This window comes from Glycine soja, chromosome 12, assembly GCF_004193775.1.
Source record: "Glycine soja cultivar W05 chromosome 12, ASM419377v2, whole genome shotgun sequence".
Classification (NCBI taxonomy): domain Eukaryota; kingdom Viridiplantae; phylum Streptophyta; class Magnoliopsida; order Fabales; family Fabaceae; genus Glycine; species Glycine soja.
The window spans coordinates 12,490,761-12,505,232 of record NC_041013.1 but is presented as its reverse complement, the minus strand read 5'-3'; the positions used below and the strand labels follow the sequence as shown (position 1 = coordinate 12,505,232).

The following is a 14,472-nucleotide window of genomic DNA, read 5'->3' as shown; positions in this document are numbered from 1 at the left end:
TTCCCGCAGGCCACCTAACCTGTCTCAGAAAAATGACGATTTTGGACTCGTTCACCGTTGGATCGTCGTGAAATTTAAGCACTACGTTCGCAGCCTAATTCCGAGATTTCTCACCGTTGGGAATTTTGACATCATGTTTGAGCAGAGAGAAATACCTTTCACATTGTAGCCTTTTCCTTTCCCGCAAAAACCCAAAACGGTCTCAGTTAAATTACGATCCCAGTTTCATTAACCGTTGGATTTTGATGAACTTTGGATATGTTGTTCGAAATTCAATTGTGCACACTTCCACCGTTGGGATTTGCGAGATAATATTGGTTGAGGGAGAAAAAGGAATCGCATGAAGACAGTACAAGTGGAGGTTTCAATCCCTTCTCCGTCTCTGACGTTTGGGAACTCTATTAGAGCAGTCGAAGGAAAAACTGGAGGAATCTTAGAAAATTGCTAGAGATGTCTCTGTCGTTGTTGGAAGACACGCGAGCCCGCTTAGAGGTAAGGGATGAGTTATTCACAATTGGGAATTAGTGAGAACATGTGTAGGGATCCTTAGAGATATCAATGGGAATGAGTTTTGGGGTGTTTTTGCAATTTTCATTTCATCCTTATAATTATTATAGTGAATTATATATGTTTGACAGACCAATTTTTGTGAAATTGATATGCTATTGTGTTGAGCGTGAACTCTATAAATCGAGTATTTTTTCTCATTAATATGAATTGATGAAATAAAGTAAGGAGAAATTTAGAGAGAGATATTGATTTTGTATTTTCTCTTTTTCTTGCTGTTTAGGTTTTTATATATAATTTAAAAAATTAATATCATAATTGAAACTGACCAAAGTGTTCATATAATTATTTAGAATTTGTGCATTGAAAGCTTACTTTGAAATTTGTGATTCAATATGATGTATGCTAGTTTATAGATATAGAGGTAGTTATTTATATTAATAATTTATGTAACTAATATTGTAGAGTGTTATAGTATGATTTAAAAAATTATTAAGTGTTGGAGTTTGAGAATATTATGATTAAATTTCATGAACATGTGTATGTTGTACCTTATGAATATCATTGAGAATGTTATGAGATGGTTGATGTGATGTTATGAGATGTTAAAGTGTGAACAGGATATTCGATTGTGAATAAGTGGATGTGTTAACACTTGATGTTACATTAATTATATCGTGAGCTATGAATTATACAATAACTCGACCAGTGTTTATGCGCAGTGTTAAAGAGAAAGTGTAGGTTCCTAGTTAGGAACCAATGTTAAATTGTAGCGCAATTGTGTTAAACATGTTTGAAACATGAGTGTGAGGTCATGGTATTGTATAATTCATGAGCAGTGCTTATAAATGAAATATGTGATGAATTGTGGAATAATATGTTGCCTTGAGATTATAATATTGTTATTGAGATTGAGTAAAAGTGTAAAGTAGAACAGGTGTTGAATTGTGAGATACGTGAAAACATGTGATGGTGGATTGTGACATTATGTGATGTGAAATTGTGAATGAGTTTTGGTTGTGAATAAGTTTGTGATTAACTCTTGATGTGACATTATTTGCGTTGTAAGCTGTGAATTGTACAATAACCCAACCAGTGTTATCTTGAGAAAAGTGTAAATGCGCAGTGTAAAGAGAAAGTGTAGGTTCCTATTTAGGACCAGTGTTAAATTGTAGCGCAATATGTTGTACGTGTTTAAGACACGAGTGTGAGGTCGTGGGTATTGTATAATTCACAAGCAGTGTATGTGTGCTAAAATGATTTTAGGGGTTGGACCTCAATTAGAAGGGAGAGGCCCTGACGGACTCTTCGGAGTGTAGGCCTTGGGGGTCACCGGGTTTGAGTGCTCCTTTAAGCCTATGCTGATCCCATATGGTTGGAGCATTCTCGCAAAACATCGTGACCCTGACTGGTCTCCCTATGATCTTACTTAGTGAGAGTGACCTGACAAACTCATTGTGTGGTGTGTCTTGTTATATACTCCTAAGCGTCCCATGGTGGTTTTTCACTGACATGGTACCACATTGCATGTAGGCTTGAGTCTTAGCATAATTGTCTCATGCGCTTGCTAATTGTTTATTATGAAATTGAGGTGTTATTATGTCTTGATCAGAGCGTGTGATTCTTGTTTAACGTGATTGATGATTGAAAAGTGTGATTGATGGATGAAAAGTGAACTTTGAATGACAAAGTGGTGGAATTACGTGAATTACGTGTAAGTAAGTTTTATTTGGTTTATATGATATGTATATCTAGTTGTCTTGTTTCTCTATTAGTTAGGAATGTGATAACTCACTCCCAGTTTGCTATTTGTGTTTGGATCCTGTGATGATCTTGAACTTTGTGTTCGGGGGAGCAGATGACTAGGTGAACTGTTTTAAGGAATATTGTGCTGAAGGACGTCGGGACACAACACTCTGATAAGATGTGACATTGGGATATAAATTTTTATGTTAATTTTATGATGTTAGTCTATTTTATTTCACCTCAGTGATTTACCAAAATATTTTTGTAAATTTTGACGGCCTTATTTTGAGCTGAATATGTTTTTAATGAGTTTTATTTGGTAATTGAAGTGAATGTGAACCTTTTACCCATGTGATTTTGTTTACCAATATATTTTATTTATTTATATATATGTTGGGATAGAGGGTGTCACAAAAATGATGTAAACCCATGTGCACAAGAGTTGAGGATGGATCTTCAAAGGTTTATTTTTCTTTTTTTTTTGTATGAAATTTAGAAAATGGAATGGATAAGGAGAATGAAGAAAGTGGTTGGAAGAATCACTCCTTCGGAATTAGTGTCACACACAAGGTGGTGTTCCTTGATAAACCAATTTCTTGAATCACTTAAGTAACTATGGAGATTCACTCTTGTTAGACAAGTGGTCTCAAATATCTTAAGAGGGGGGGGGGGGGGGGGGGTTGAATTAAGATATCACAAACTATTTCCCCAATTAAAAATTTTACTCTTCTTTAATGAAAGTTTCAATGTACCCTTATTATGAATTATTATAAGACAATTCAAACTAAACTTCCTTAATGCAAAAGATAAATAACAATAAATAAAGAAGTTTAAGGGAAGAGAAAGTGCAAACTCAGTTTATACTGATTCGGCCACACCATGTGCCTACGTCCAGTCCTCAAGCAACCCGCTTGAGATTTTAACTATCTTGTAAAAAAATTTTACAATCTCCGAACCACACAAGGACAACCCTTCCTTTGTGTTCAGATCACTTTACAACAAGAGACCCTCGATCCCTTAATCACTTTTCTTGAGCAAGAAGAAAAAGAAGAAGAAATCTCTCTTGCAAGAGACAGATTGTACAATGAAGCACTCAAATAATTTCTTATTGAATTGAAAATGTTTTGGCCAAGGAATTTTTAGAAGATAAGACAATTTATTCTTTTGAGAGGATAAGACTTTTTGGTCAGTAAAAACTCTGAGAAAATTTCATGTCCAAGTCACATATATATAGGCCTTTGATGGCCATTCAAAAGTTAAATGCAAAGATGTGACTGTTGGGAACCATTTTCAAAAATTCTCAGTGGTAATCGATTACCATTGTGGTGTAATCGATTACACAATTATTTATTTGAAGAGTTATGACTCTTCACTTTGAAATTTGAATTTTTAAGACTGGTAATCGATTACCAATTCATTGTAATCGATTACATAACTTGTAATTTAAATTCAAATTTCTTTAAGGCTGTTTTAAAACGTTCCAAACCTCTGGTAATCAATTACATGCTTTCTAAAATATTTTAAAACATTTAAAAGCTTTTTAGAAAGCACATTGACCACTGGTAATCGATTACATCTTTTGGTAATCAATTACCAGAGAGTAAAATTCTTTAAAAAAACATTTTAAGTTAAATCCTTTGGCCAAACCTTTTGTTGTTTCAACTTGAAATTTTCATCCTAAGACTCTAGAAATTATCTTGATCATATTTCTTGAATTTCTTGGATATCTTGGATTATTGTCTTGAATAAAACTTGAAAAGCATGTTCCTTTGGCATCATCAAAACATTAGGATAGCTTTTCTTCTTCAACTCTCATACTTTAGAAGGTGATTAAAACTCAATTCAAGGTCTGTTTTTTTATTAGAAAATGTGCAACCCATAAATAGGAATGACATCAAGTTGGTTACACAAGTGAAAAGATGAAATGATCACTAATAACAACAATTGATGGTGTCATTATACCTAATTAAAACTAGAATTAAGACAAATGATCACCAATAACAACAATTAATGGTGTCATTATACCTAATTAAACTAGAATTAAGACACAAAAACATGTGGAAAAATGTTTAGCTCTTGGTCAGCCAAGAGGCAGCCACAAGCCTAGAGTTTCCACCTTATTAAACCTTAATTTCTTTAAATTAAAACAAGCCCATAGGTGGTGAAAATCCAAAGAGAATTGACAGCCACTTTAACATAAGCTTGGGCCTTTATTTCAACTAATAAAATGCTAATAAAACCACTCAACAAAGGTGGCACCCTCTACTTTTCTAGGAACATGGTGCAATTGACAATCTGAAGCTTCTCCACTTGTAACTTGGGCCTAAATTCAAATAGCATGGTTAACACTTGTTGAAGAGCTTCCGTGGCCTTCTTTGTTCTAGCCCTTGGCATAGGTCCTCCAAGTCCTTCTAAAGGTTCTTTGCCCTTAGTCCTTGCCAAGTCAATCAAAATCATTAGAACTGATGGTGGAGGAGAGTACACATCCAATGATTTTGAATCTTTCTGTACTCATCATGGTATAATACACGAGATCATTGCTCCTTATACGCCTTAGTATAATGGTTTGGCTGAGTGGAGGAACAGAACAATGATGAACATGGCAAGGTGTATGTTGAAAGAGAAGCACTTGTCATTAACTTTTTGGGGAGAAGCAATGTCCACTACAGCATACATTTTGAATAAGTGTCCCACAAAGAAGCTAAAACATAGAGTGCTTGAAGAAGTATGGACCCAAAGGAAGCCTCCAGTGAAGCATTTGAGAGTGTTTGGGTCATTGTGTTTCAAGAATGTGCCTGATGAGAGGAGGAAAAAGCTTCAGGACAAGAGTGTACCTATGATACAGGTTGAATATCATCCAACTGGTGCCTATAGGTTGTATGATTCGTTAACTCACAAAATCTTCATCAGTAGAGATGTTGTGATTGATGAAGATGGCTCCTGGGACTGGAAGAGGAAGTGCACTACCAACACCTTGTTTGGAGAAGAGAACAATGAGACTGGACTCAGTGAAGCAACAGAAATAGAAGCTAATCATGAGGAACCTCCTGTTGTGCAATAGAAACCATAGAGAAATAAGCACTTGCCTTTGAAGTATAAAGATTATCATGTTGATATGCCTAACATCCTTGGGCAAGCTGCAGTTCCAGATGATGAAAAGAAGGCAGAAGCAAAGAGGAAAGCAAGTGAGTTTGTGCATTTTGCCTTTTTGGCAGACATTGAACCAATTGATCACAGAGATGCACTGCAACAAGATCATTGGAAGGCTGCAATGGAAGAGGAATTGAGAGCATTTGAAAGTAATCAGATCTGGAAACTTGTTGACTTGCCTCCAAACAAGTCTCCAATAGATGTGAAGTGGGTGTTTAAGATGAAATTAAAGCCTGATGGAACTGTTGCCAAGCATAAAACAAGGCTAGTTGCAAGAGGATTCCTCCAAAGAGCTAGTTTGGATTATTCAGAAGTGTTTGCTCCAGTATCTAGGCTAGAAACCATAAGGTTGGTGATAGCTCTAGCCCACAGTAGAGATTGGACCCTATACCAGCTTGATGTAAAGTCGACATTCCTCAATGGTACTTTGGAAGAGGAGGTCTTTGTGAAACAACCTCCTGGCTTTGAGATCAAGGTTGAAGAAGACAAGGTGTTAAGGTTATACAAGGCATTGTATGGCCTAAAGCAGGCTCCAAGGGCCTGGAACAAGAGAATAGATTCCTTTCTTGTCAAATAAGGTTTCCATAAGTGTGAGAAGGAATATGGAGTTTATGTAAAGAAGAGTGACAAAGATGATCTGATAATTATGTGCTTGTATGTTGATGATCTATTGATCATAGGGAGTAATCAGATTCATATAGAGAAATTCAAGAGGAGTTTGAAGCTTGAATTTGAGATGACAGACCTGGGGATATTGTCTTATTTCCTTGGAATTGAGTTCAAGGAAGCCAAAGGACTTCTGATTATGCACCAACAGAAGTATGCAATAGACCTGTTGAAGAGATTTAAGATGATGTGCTGCAACCTAACATCCACTCAAGTTGAACCAGGCTTGAGATTAGTGAAAGATGAGTCAGAAAAGTCAGTGGATAGTACCATATTCAAGCAGGTTGTAGGGTCATTGAGATACCTCTACAACACAAGACCAGGCATTTCTTTTGCAGTTGGTCTAATTAGTAGGTTTTTGGACGATCCTAAAGCCTTTCATTGGGCTACTGCTAAGAGAATTCTGAGATATCTCAGAGGAACACTAAGCTATGGTGTTCTATTTCCTAAAAAATCTTATCAAACTGCTCTCACAAGCCTGGTTGGAATTTCAGAATCTACAACTATGTTGATGGGTTTCTCAGACTCAGACTGGTGTGGAGACAAAGTGGAAAGGAAGAGCACTACGGGATATCTCTTAAAGTTCCTAGGTACACCAATAAGCTGGTGTTCAAAGAAACAACCTGTAATGACATTATCTTCCTGCGAGGCTGAGTACATTGTAGCATGCTATGTTGCATGCCAAGCACTGTGGCTAGACTTTTTACTTGAAGAATTGAAGATAGAAATTCATAGGCCAATCGAAATGTATGTGGACAACAAATCCATTATCAACTTGGCCATGAATCCAGTAGCACACGGAAGGTCAAAACACATAGAGACAAGATTTCACTTTGTGAAAAAGTGAGCAAAAAATAGCTTGACTTGAACTACTGCAGTACTGAAATGCAACTAGTGGATATTCTCACAAAAGGCTTGAAGGTGAACAATTTCATAGTATTGAGAGACAAGCTTGGAGTGTCATCTATAGAGATTTTGAATTAAGGGGGTGTGATAGTTGTAATTCAGAATATATTAGATATAATGTATAATTGTGAGTTTGTTAAGTTTGTACTTACACTATATAAATGATCCAATACGTAATTCAATTTTCAATAATATTCATCTCATCATTTAAAGTGTGTGATTTAACTTAAATCTCATACAAAGTACCTAAACCACTAGTAATAGTTAAAATTTTCAATTGAGGGTGTCAAGTGTCTAATGCCTTTTGAAAATTGAGATTTTTTTTGAGTTTAATTGAATAGAAAAATAAATATTTTTTAAAATTATAATTTTTTAAATATTTTCTTTAATGCAAATTTCAAAATTTTGTTTTGTTCTTTGCTTTCCTTTGATCAAAACAATATGTAAAAGTTTGACTGGGAATTATCTGAAATCTTAATGCAAAATATTGGAGATACCATAAGCTTGAATCTTGATGCGTTGTCTATGCTACAAACTGTATCAAGCAATACTTCAAAAAAATATTTTTACGTTTCTCTTACGCTATTTAATATTCCTCTCAACCATAACAACTTTTCCGTCTGAGGTATAGCTCTTTTCTTGTTTTTTTTTGGGGATCACAACGACAAGCGAAGTATCGATCAATATAGTTGAAGACTAATTCCCGCTGCATAACCTGATTGATCAGTTGTAATAAAATCTATTTTTTAATCATATTTTTTTATTATAAATTTAAATATGATATCTTCCTTAAAAATATTAAATTTGATATCACTCATACTAATAACTTTTTTGTAGACGTATGTATTAGCTCTATTTGGATATAAGAGAAAGTAAAAGTAAATGAAAAAAAAAAGTATAGAGAAAAACTAATTCCTTCTACTTTTTGAACGTAGAGAAAAATAAGAGAAATGTAAGGAAATTATTTTTTAATCAATGTTTATTTCTCTTTATCTAATGAATAAAAAATCTGTGAACTTTAATTTACATTTTTTAAATTTTATTTCATAAAAAAATATAAATAAAAATCCTCAGAAAAAAATAAAATATTTTTATGATAATTAACAACATAATATTTTAATTTAATATTTTTGTTAACATAAAATTATTTGTTATTTTAATATATATATATATATATATATATATATATATATATTATGATTTTTTTAAACTAAAATATTTCTCAACCATTTCATTCTAATTTAGGTAGGAAATATTTCCTATTGATTTTAAAATAAGAATAATGATATTTAGTACGAGAAAATCCTTACGAAATTGAGTACGAATTAATAACCCTAAACAGACGAGTCCTTATAAAAAAAATATGATTTTTTTTATGTATCTATGTATCCCAAGTTAATATTTTTAATCAAATCATATAATTTCTTCAGTTTTCATTTAGGAAATATCTTTCTCCTTTGTGTTTCCTTTTAATCCATTTCAATCATAGCTACCAAATAATAACGGAATGAAATGAAATAGAAAAGAGATATTTCAATTTAAGTTTTTATTAAAAAAATAAAAAATGTAAGATCTACATTAAAATTTAAAACTTTTCACAATTTCACGCAACGAAATTTTTGTTCCTTTCTTCTCCTTTTTATGATAACCAAAGGGGTAAAAGACTCAAACAAGAATTTTCTCTCTAACAAAAATATCTTTTATAATAGAATAACATATTTATGATATTGACTTAATGAACTATTAACACAATTATATTGCGTAAGCGGATATATAAAACCTATAAAATACGATTTTTGACGAATGTTGAAAGGTACCTGTGACATGAAGGTTTTTCTGTGTTTATCTTATTCTTTACAAATATATCTATCAAGAAAACAAAGCACACGTCAGAAAATTTATTGCTGAGATTAGAGAAATCTGCAGGATCCGCGAAAGAGGGGTGCCTATAGTAATGTTAAACACGTGTCACTTGGCGCTGGGTTATCCTTCGAGAACGAAACTTCTGCCACCACAGTTCTTGGGACATGCTGTGTCCCGTGTGGGCCCCACCCCCACAAAAGTTTCATCCAGGCTGATGTCATCACCACGAACGTTTCTTGGTTACGTGGCACTGCTCCGATGACACCTTGCCAACCAGAAGAAAAGCTGTCATAGAGCAAAATCCTATTATTTAATAATTAACCAAAGCAATTCAATACAAACAGCATATCCAAATTAAAGTTAAATTATTTAAATAACATTTGAATTTAATTATTGATAAAATTAAATAAATTTTGATCAGATTGTATTTTTTTATAGTTAAATTCTGTATTAGTTAAGGTTGTTTTTTATAAACTCGAAGATTAAAGCAAATAATAATAATAATAAATAATTATTTTTTATAATAAATTATTTTATAAACTACAGATAAATATTAATATTAATAATATACGAAATATTTATAATATTTATATTTACAATTTTTTATTTTTTATATATTTGATAGTTAAATAAATTTTTTATAAATTTCTTAAGTTAAAAAGGTTGGAATATCAAAATAAATTAATAAAAAGTTTGAATGTTGAAATATCTTCTTTTTATTTCCTATTACTCCTCTTTCTTTTTATTTTGTATTTTTAAGAAGGTTTAATTTTATTTTAAAATTGAAGATTATATTAATTATTTATAATGATATTTAAAAAAAAAATAATGTACGAAATATAAAAAGGTAAAATGGTAAATAGAAAGCAAAAGATATAAAAAATTACAAATAATTTTAATTTTCAATGCATCATATATTTAAAGAATTTTTTTATCAATTATAATCAGAAATATTTTATTCAAATCAAACAAAATTACTTATCATAAAGAATACTTGCGATTTTATTGACATAAAATAAGTTTAAATTATAAATATATATATTAACAAGCAATAATAATTTCTCGCACGGCAATGCTAGGATGGTGGGCAACAACAGGTGACGTCATTCGTGGATAGAGCTAAATCCTCGCCACATGGTGGGGCCCGCACCCTTATGTCATGCCACGGGCCTATGACGCTTACGTCGTCCCTTTACTTTGATAACGTGTGTCTCGCTGCCCACTTGTCGTGTTGGCACATTTCCTTTTTTTATTGTTATCCCCTGAGAATTTCAATTCGTGTTCTCTTTCTTTCTTCTCTTATTAAAATAATATTTTGGTAATTGTCAAACTAACATTTATTCTCTTTAAATATTATTTATTTATTTATGAATAACTAAACTAGACTAAATTGAATAAATAATTTATTTATTTGAGTGATATTAAATTTAATTTTTTAAAATAAAATCTTAAAGTTTGAGTTTAATGAATAAAAAATTATAAATAGAGAGAAATTCTATTAAGAATGATCATCAAGTTCTCTATTAAAAAAAGTTATTAACAAAACTAATAAATACTAATTACTAATAACATGCTAAAATAAATTAGGCTTTTGAATTCTAGCAGCTTTTCTTTCCATATAGGATAGGAGCTTTATTTATTTCCATTGAACGAATTATTTTATTTTATTTTAAAAAATTTCTCTTCATTCTCTTCCCGTTGATTTAAGTACAATTGGCTTAAAATATTATTGTGTCAATCGAATTTTCTTTTTTTGTGAGATATCAAAAGTGTATCATATATTTTTTCAAAGTGTTGTTTTCTTATAAATAATTTCGATTAAAAGCAATTTGTTTGCTTTGGACGACAGTAGCCCCTGTTTACCATAAGAAGAAAAAAGGCAAACTTAAACATGAACATTTCTTATATTAATGATTAACTCCGGTCCTAATACTAAATCTAACTCTAGTTATTTACATCACAGTAAGATCTATAGATATGAAATAATGTGGGAAAAATGTTGCAGCAAATGTAGTCGAACACTAGCACAGCAGTGTTTACAAAGTGGGATGTATATAACAAGTGCCAAGTGGGATGAGATGGCCGTCCAAAAGCAAGGAACGTAGAAAGAAAAATAAAAATCGGAAGTGACACAACCTAAAACGTAAGATGACCAAATAACACCGCGTAATCAGGAAAATAAAAATAAAATAAAATACGTCTTATTTATTTGCAGTTGACCTTACGAGTTAATGACCCTTTCAAATCATCAACCACTCACCCCCCACTCTCCCCTTCCCCATTTATATTCACCCCCCATAACCAAAATCCAACAACCTCAAACCACACAAACACACACACCTCTTCTTCCCTCTCTCTCTCTCTCTCTCAACCAATGCAATCATTCATTCACTAAAAAAAAAATTAAAACACCATGCAACAAGCAATTCCTTATAGGTCATGGCAACCTCTCATCACACCCACCAACGCCAACACCACTCACTTCACAATTAGCCCACACACATTAGTAACCTTTTCCACAGTGTCTACAACAGAATTATCTCTAAAAGACGATATTGGTTCGGAACCGAATAACAACATCCATAATAGTGATAATCCTTTCTTTGTTTCCTCCAAAATGGTGCCCAACATGGTCTTAGAGAACGCGATTATAGTCTTCGCTAGGCGTGGTTGTTGCATGAGCCATGTTGTGAAGCGATTGCTGCTGGGTCTTGGGGTGAACCCTGCGGTGCACGAGGTGGAGGAGAGTGATGAAGTGGGTGTTGTTAGAGAATTGGAAGCAATTGTGGGTGCCAATCATGGAGGGAATAAGATGCAATTTCCAGCAGTTTTTATTGGTGGCAAATTGTTTGGGGGATTGGATAAGGTAATGGCTACTCATATTTCAGGGGAATTGGTTCCAATTCTCAAAGAAGCAGGAGCTCTATGGCTTTGAGTCTTTGGCTCTCTATTTTTTTTTTCCCTTTTTCTCTAGATTAATTATTTTCATTTTCGTTCTTGGTTTTCTTATTGTATTATATAATTATATACTACTCCTACTATTTATTTATGTGTTAATTTCCGGCTATATATGTTGATTTCCTTCTCCTTGGGAGGCTGTAGAGAAAGAAAGAAAAATGAATTAATATAATAAAAATTTATTCTCGATGTGTTCAGACATGTATGCAAAATTTGATGATGTGGGAATGCAAAGATTTTTGGAGTTGCAGACATTGGTACAGTGGAGGAGACTCCCCACTAGACTAATTGTTAAAGTTTTTTTTTTTAGTTGACTAATGGTTAAAGTTGTGATAATTGGAATAATGGGAAGAGATAGAAAAGAAGAAAATAAAATGACACGTCATGAGATAATAGATTTTATACTTGTATATTTTCAATCCAGAAATAATTTCAGATATGATTTTAATATTTTCAACTATGTAGAAGTTATTTTATAATTTTAAAGTAATTATTATAAAATTTATTTAATTTATTGTATATCTCTATTTGAAATTATAATATAAAACTCTTTACATTTTTATGTATTTTATAAAATTCATAATTCAATTAAAAAAAAAGAGTTTAATAAAATTAATGTAATAAAATATATATCAAATAAATAATACATGTATACAATATAAAGGTGTTTTATGTTGTCTTTTAAATATAACTCTATATACAAAGTAAACGATGATTGTTTTATATCCATGTCTATTAAATTCAAATTTATTTTTATTTTTAATTTTTTCTTTTAATTATTTTACACTTTTAATTAATAAAAAATTATCTTTAATATAACTTTTTAACGTAATCATTATAAAAATTAATAATATTCATTAATTATTATTGTTAGTTTTTAAAAAATAAAATAAATGTATAAAATATAATAAAATATATTTATTTAATATTTTGTATTATTTTTTCAGTGGACTTATATTTATTTTATTTAGAGATTATATGTAGAATTATTATAAACAATAAATCTCTCATTATTATTATTATAGTCGGAAGTACGAGACTAATTTTGTGAAGTATAAATATAATAAAAATGAATTTTTTTTTTCTTTCAATAAAATATTTTTCATGCACTCACTGAATGAATGAATCAATTTTTATTTCTTTTAATTATTTAACATAGACGTATATTTAATACTTAAATTCAACATCAATGATTAAATTTGATATAGTTGTGGTGACAACTTTAATTAGCCGTGACTCAAATAATTTTTAATAACCAAAGTTACAGGCTTAAATAATCAAATTAAAACATCTAAACAATATATAATTAATTATTTTACTTTTGTTATTCTAGGAGACCCTCCTAAAGATTCTCATGAGGTAGATTACAAATAAACTACAGATCACGGTCTGAGTTGCGGCATTTTTCTGTCAGTGTTTTTCTATTCCTGCTGTACTGGTACTAGGAAGGTTCCACTTTTGACTTGAGGCATGTATGAAGGGTGTGTAACGTAAGCAAATAAAACTATGATTACTACTAACCTTGTACAGAGAAAAAAATGGAGATATTCACCTTCGGGGACCCTTCTTCGGTTCGGTTTCCTATTTTGTGGGTCTCACTCAACCTGATTTATGGTATAAGAATTCAGAATTATTTAGGTGCAATAGAGGACAATTTGGGGCCAATTTAATAAGTGGCTAATCTTTTTAAAATTAGTAATTCAGATTTTTTTTGAATTTTTACTCATTTTGAGGTAAATCGTTATGACTCTTGAGTTGAAAATCGTAACTTTTGTTATGATTTTTATTTTTTTTAATGGAAGTCGTAAAAATTTTTACTAGCTATTATTTTCTTTTAGTTTACGAATTTGAAGTTATAATTTTTTTATTATTAAAAGTCGTAAATAAATATATAACTTCTTATTTTTTGTTTTATGTTAATTTTTTTAAAATGTAAATAAATTTTTTAATTTAATTATTTAATAAATAAATGTTTTTTACTTTTATTTAATATTTTTATATGTTTTTATATTGTGTTATTTAATATTTTATATATTTTGTAATATTGTTTTATTTATTATATTTATTATATTTAATATTTTATATATTCTTTTACTGTTAAGGAACTTTTTTTGTAAATGAAAAAAATAATATAAAATACTTAAATTTTGCATTATTATTTTCATTTACAAAAAAAATAAAATCCCTTGACATTACTAAAAAACTATATAAAATATTACATACACAAAATATATTAAATAAAATATTACAATTTAAAAAAATAACATAAAACAACAAAAATTAAAAGTCATATATTTATTTACAACTTTTAAAAAGCAAAAGCTTTATAACTTTAAAGTTATAAAAAAAAATAGTTACAACTTTCATAAAAAAATATTTACAACTTTAAAGTCATAAATTAAAAAAATTAAATAAAGTCGTATAAATTTTTTTGACTTCAGTTTAAAAAATAAAAATAATAAAATTTGTAATATATATTACAACTTATTTTAAAATAGATAATTATTTATAAATGACTCCAATTAATAATGTCGAACAAAAATTACGACACTTATAAATTTGCCGTTTGTGCGTTGGGCACTGCTAGCTCTTAACATCATCCATCGCCGACAGGAAAAAGAAACCCTAATCTACGCATCTCCGGCAATATTTTTTTTTTGTTTAAAGATCATCTCC

At 30.7% G+C, this 14,472-nt stretch overlaps 1 protein-coding gene across 1 annotated transcript; it reads left to right on the top strand.

Annotated features, from left to right (window-relative positions):
- Positions 1-11,091: 11,091 nt before the first annotated feature.
- On the top strand, positions 11,092-11,997 carry LOC114378042 (glutaredoxin-C9-like). Its single transcript, XM_028336550.1, has one exon. The coding sequence runs from the start codon at positions 11,252-11,254 to the stop codon at positions 11,771-11,773; it is 522 nt and encodes a 173-aa protein (XP_028192351.1). The 5' UTR covers positions 11,092-11,251; the 3' UTR covers positions 11,774-11,997.
- The last annotated feature ends 2,475 nt before the right edge of the window (positions 11,998-14,472 follow it).

Bases quoted from the DNA above. Each gene is read 5' to 3' on its own strand.
- LOC114378042 (XM_028336550.1), top strand. From the start codon at position 11,252: ATGCAACAAGCAATTCCTTATAGGTCATGGCAACCTCTCATCACACCC.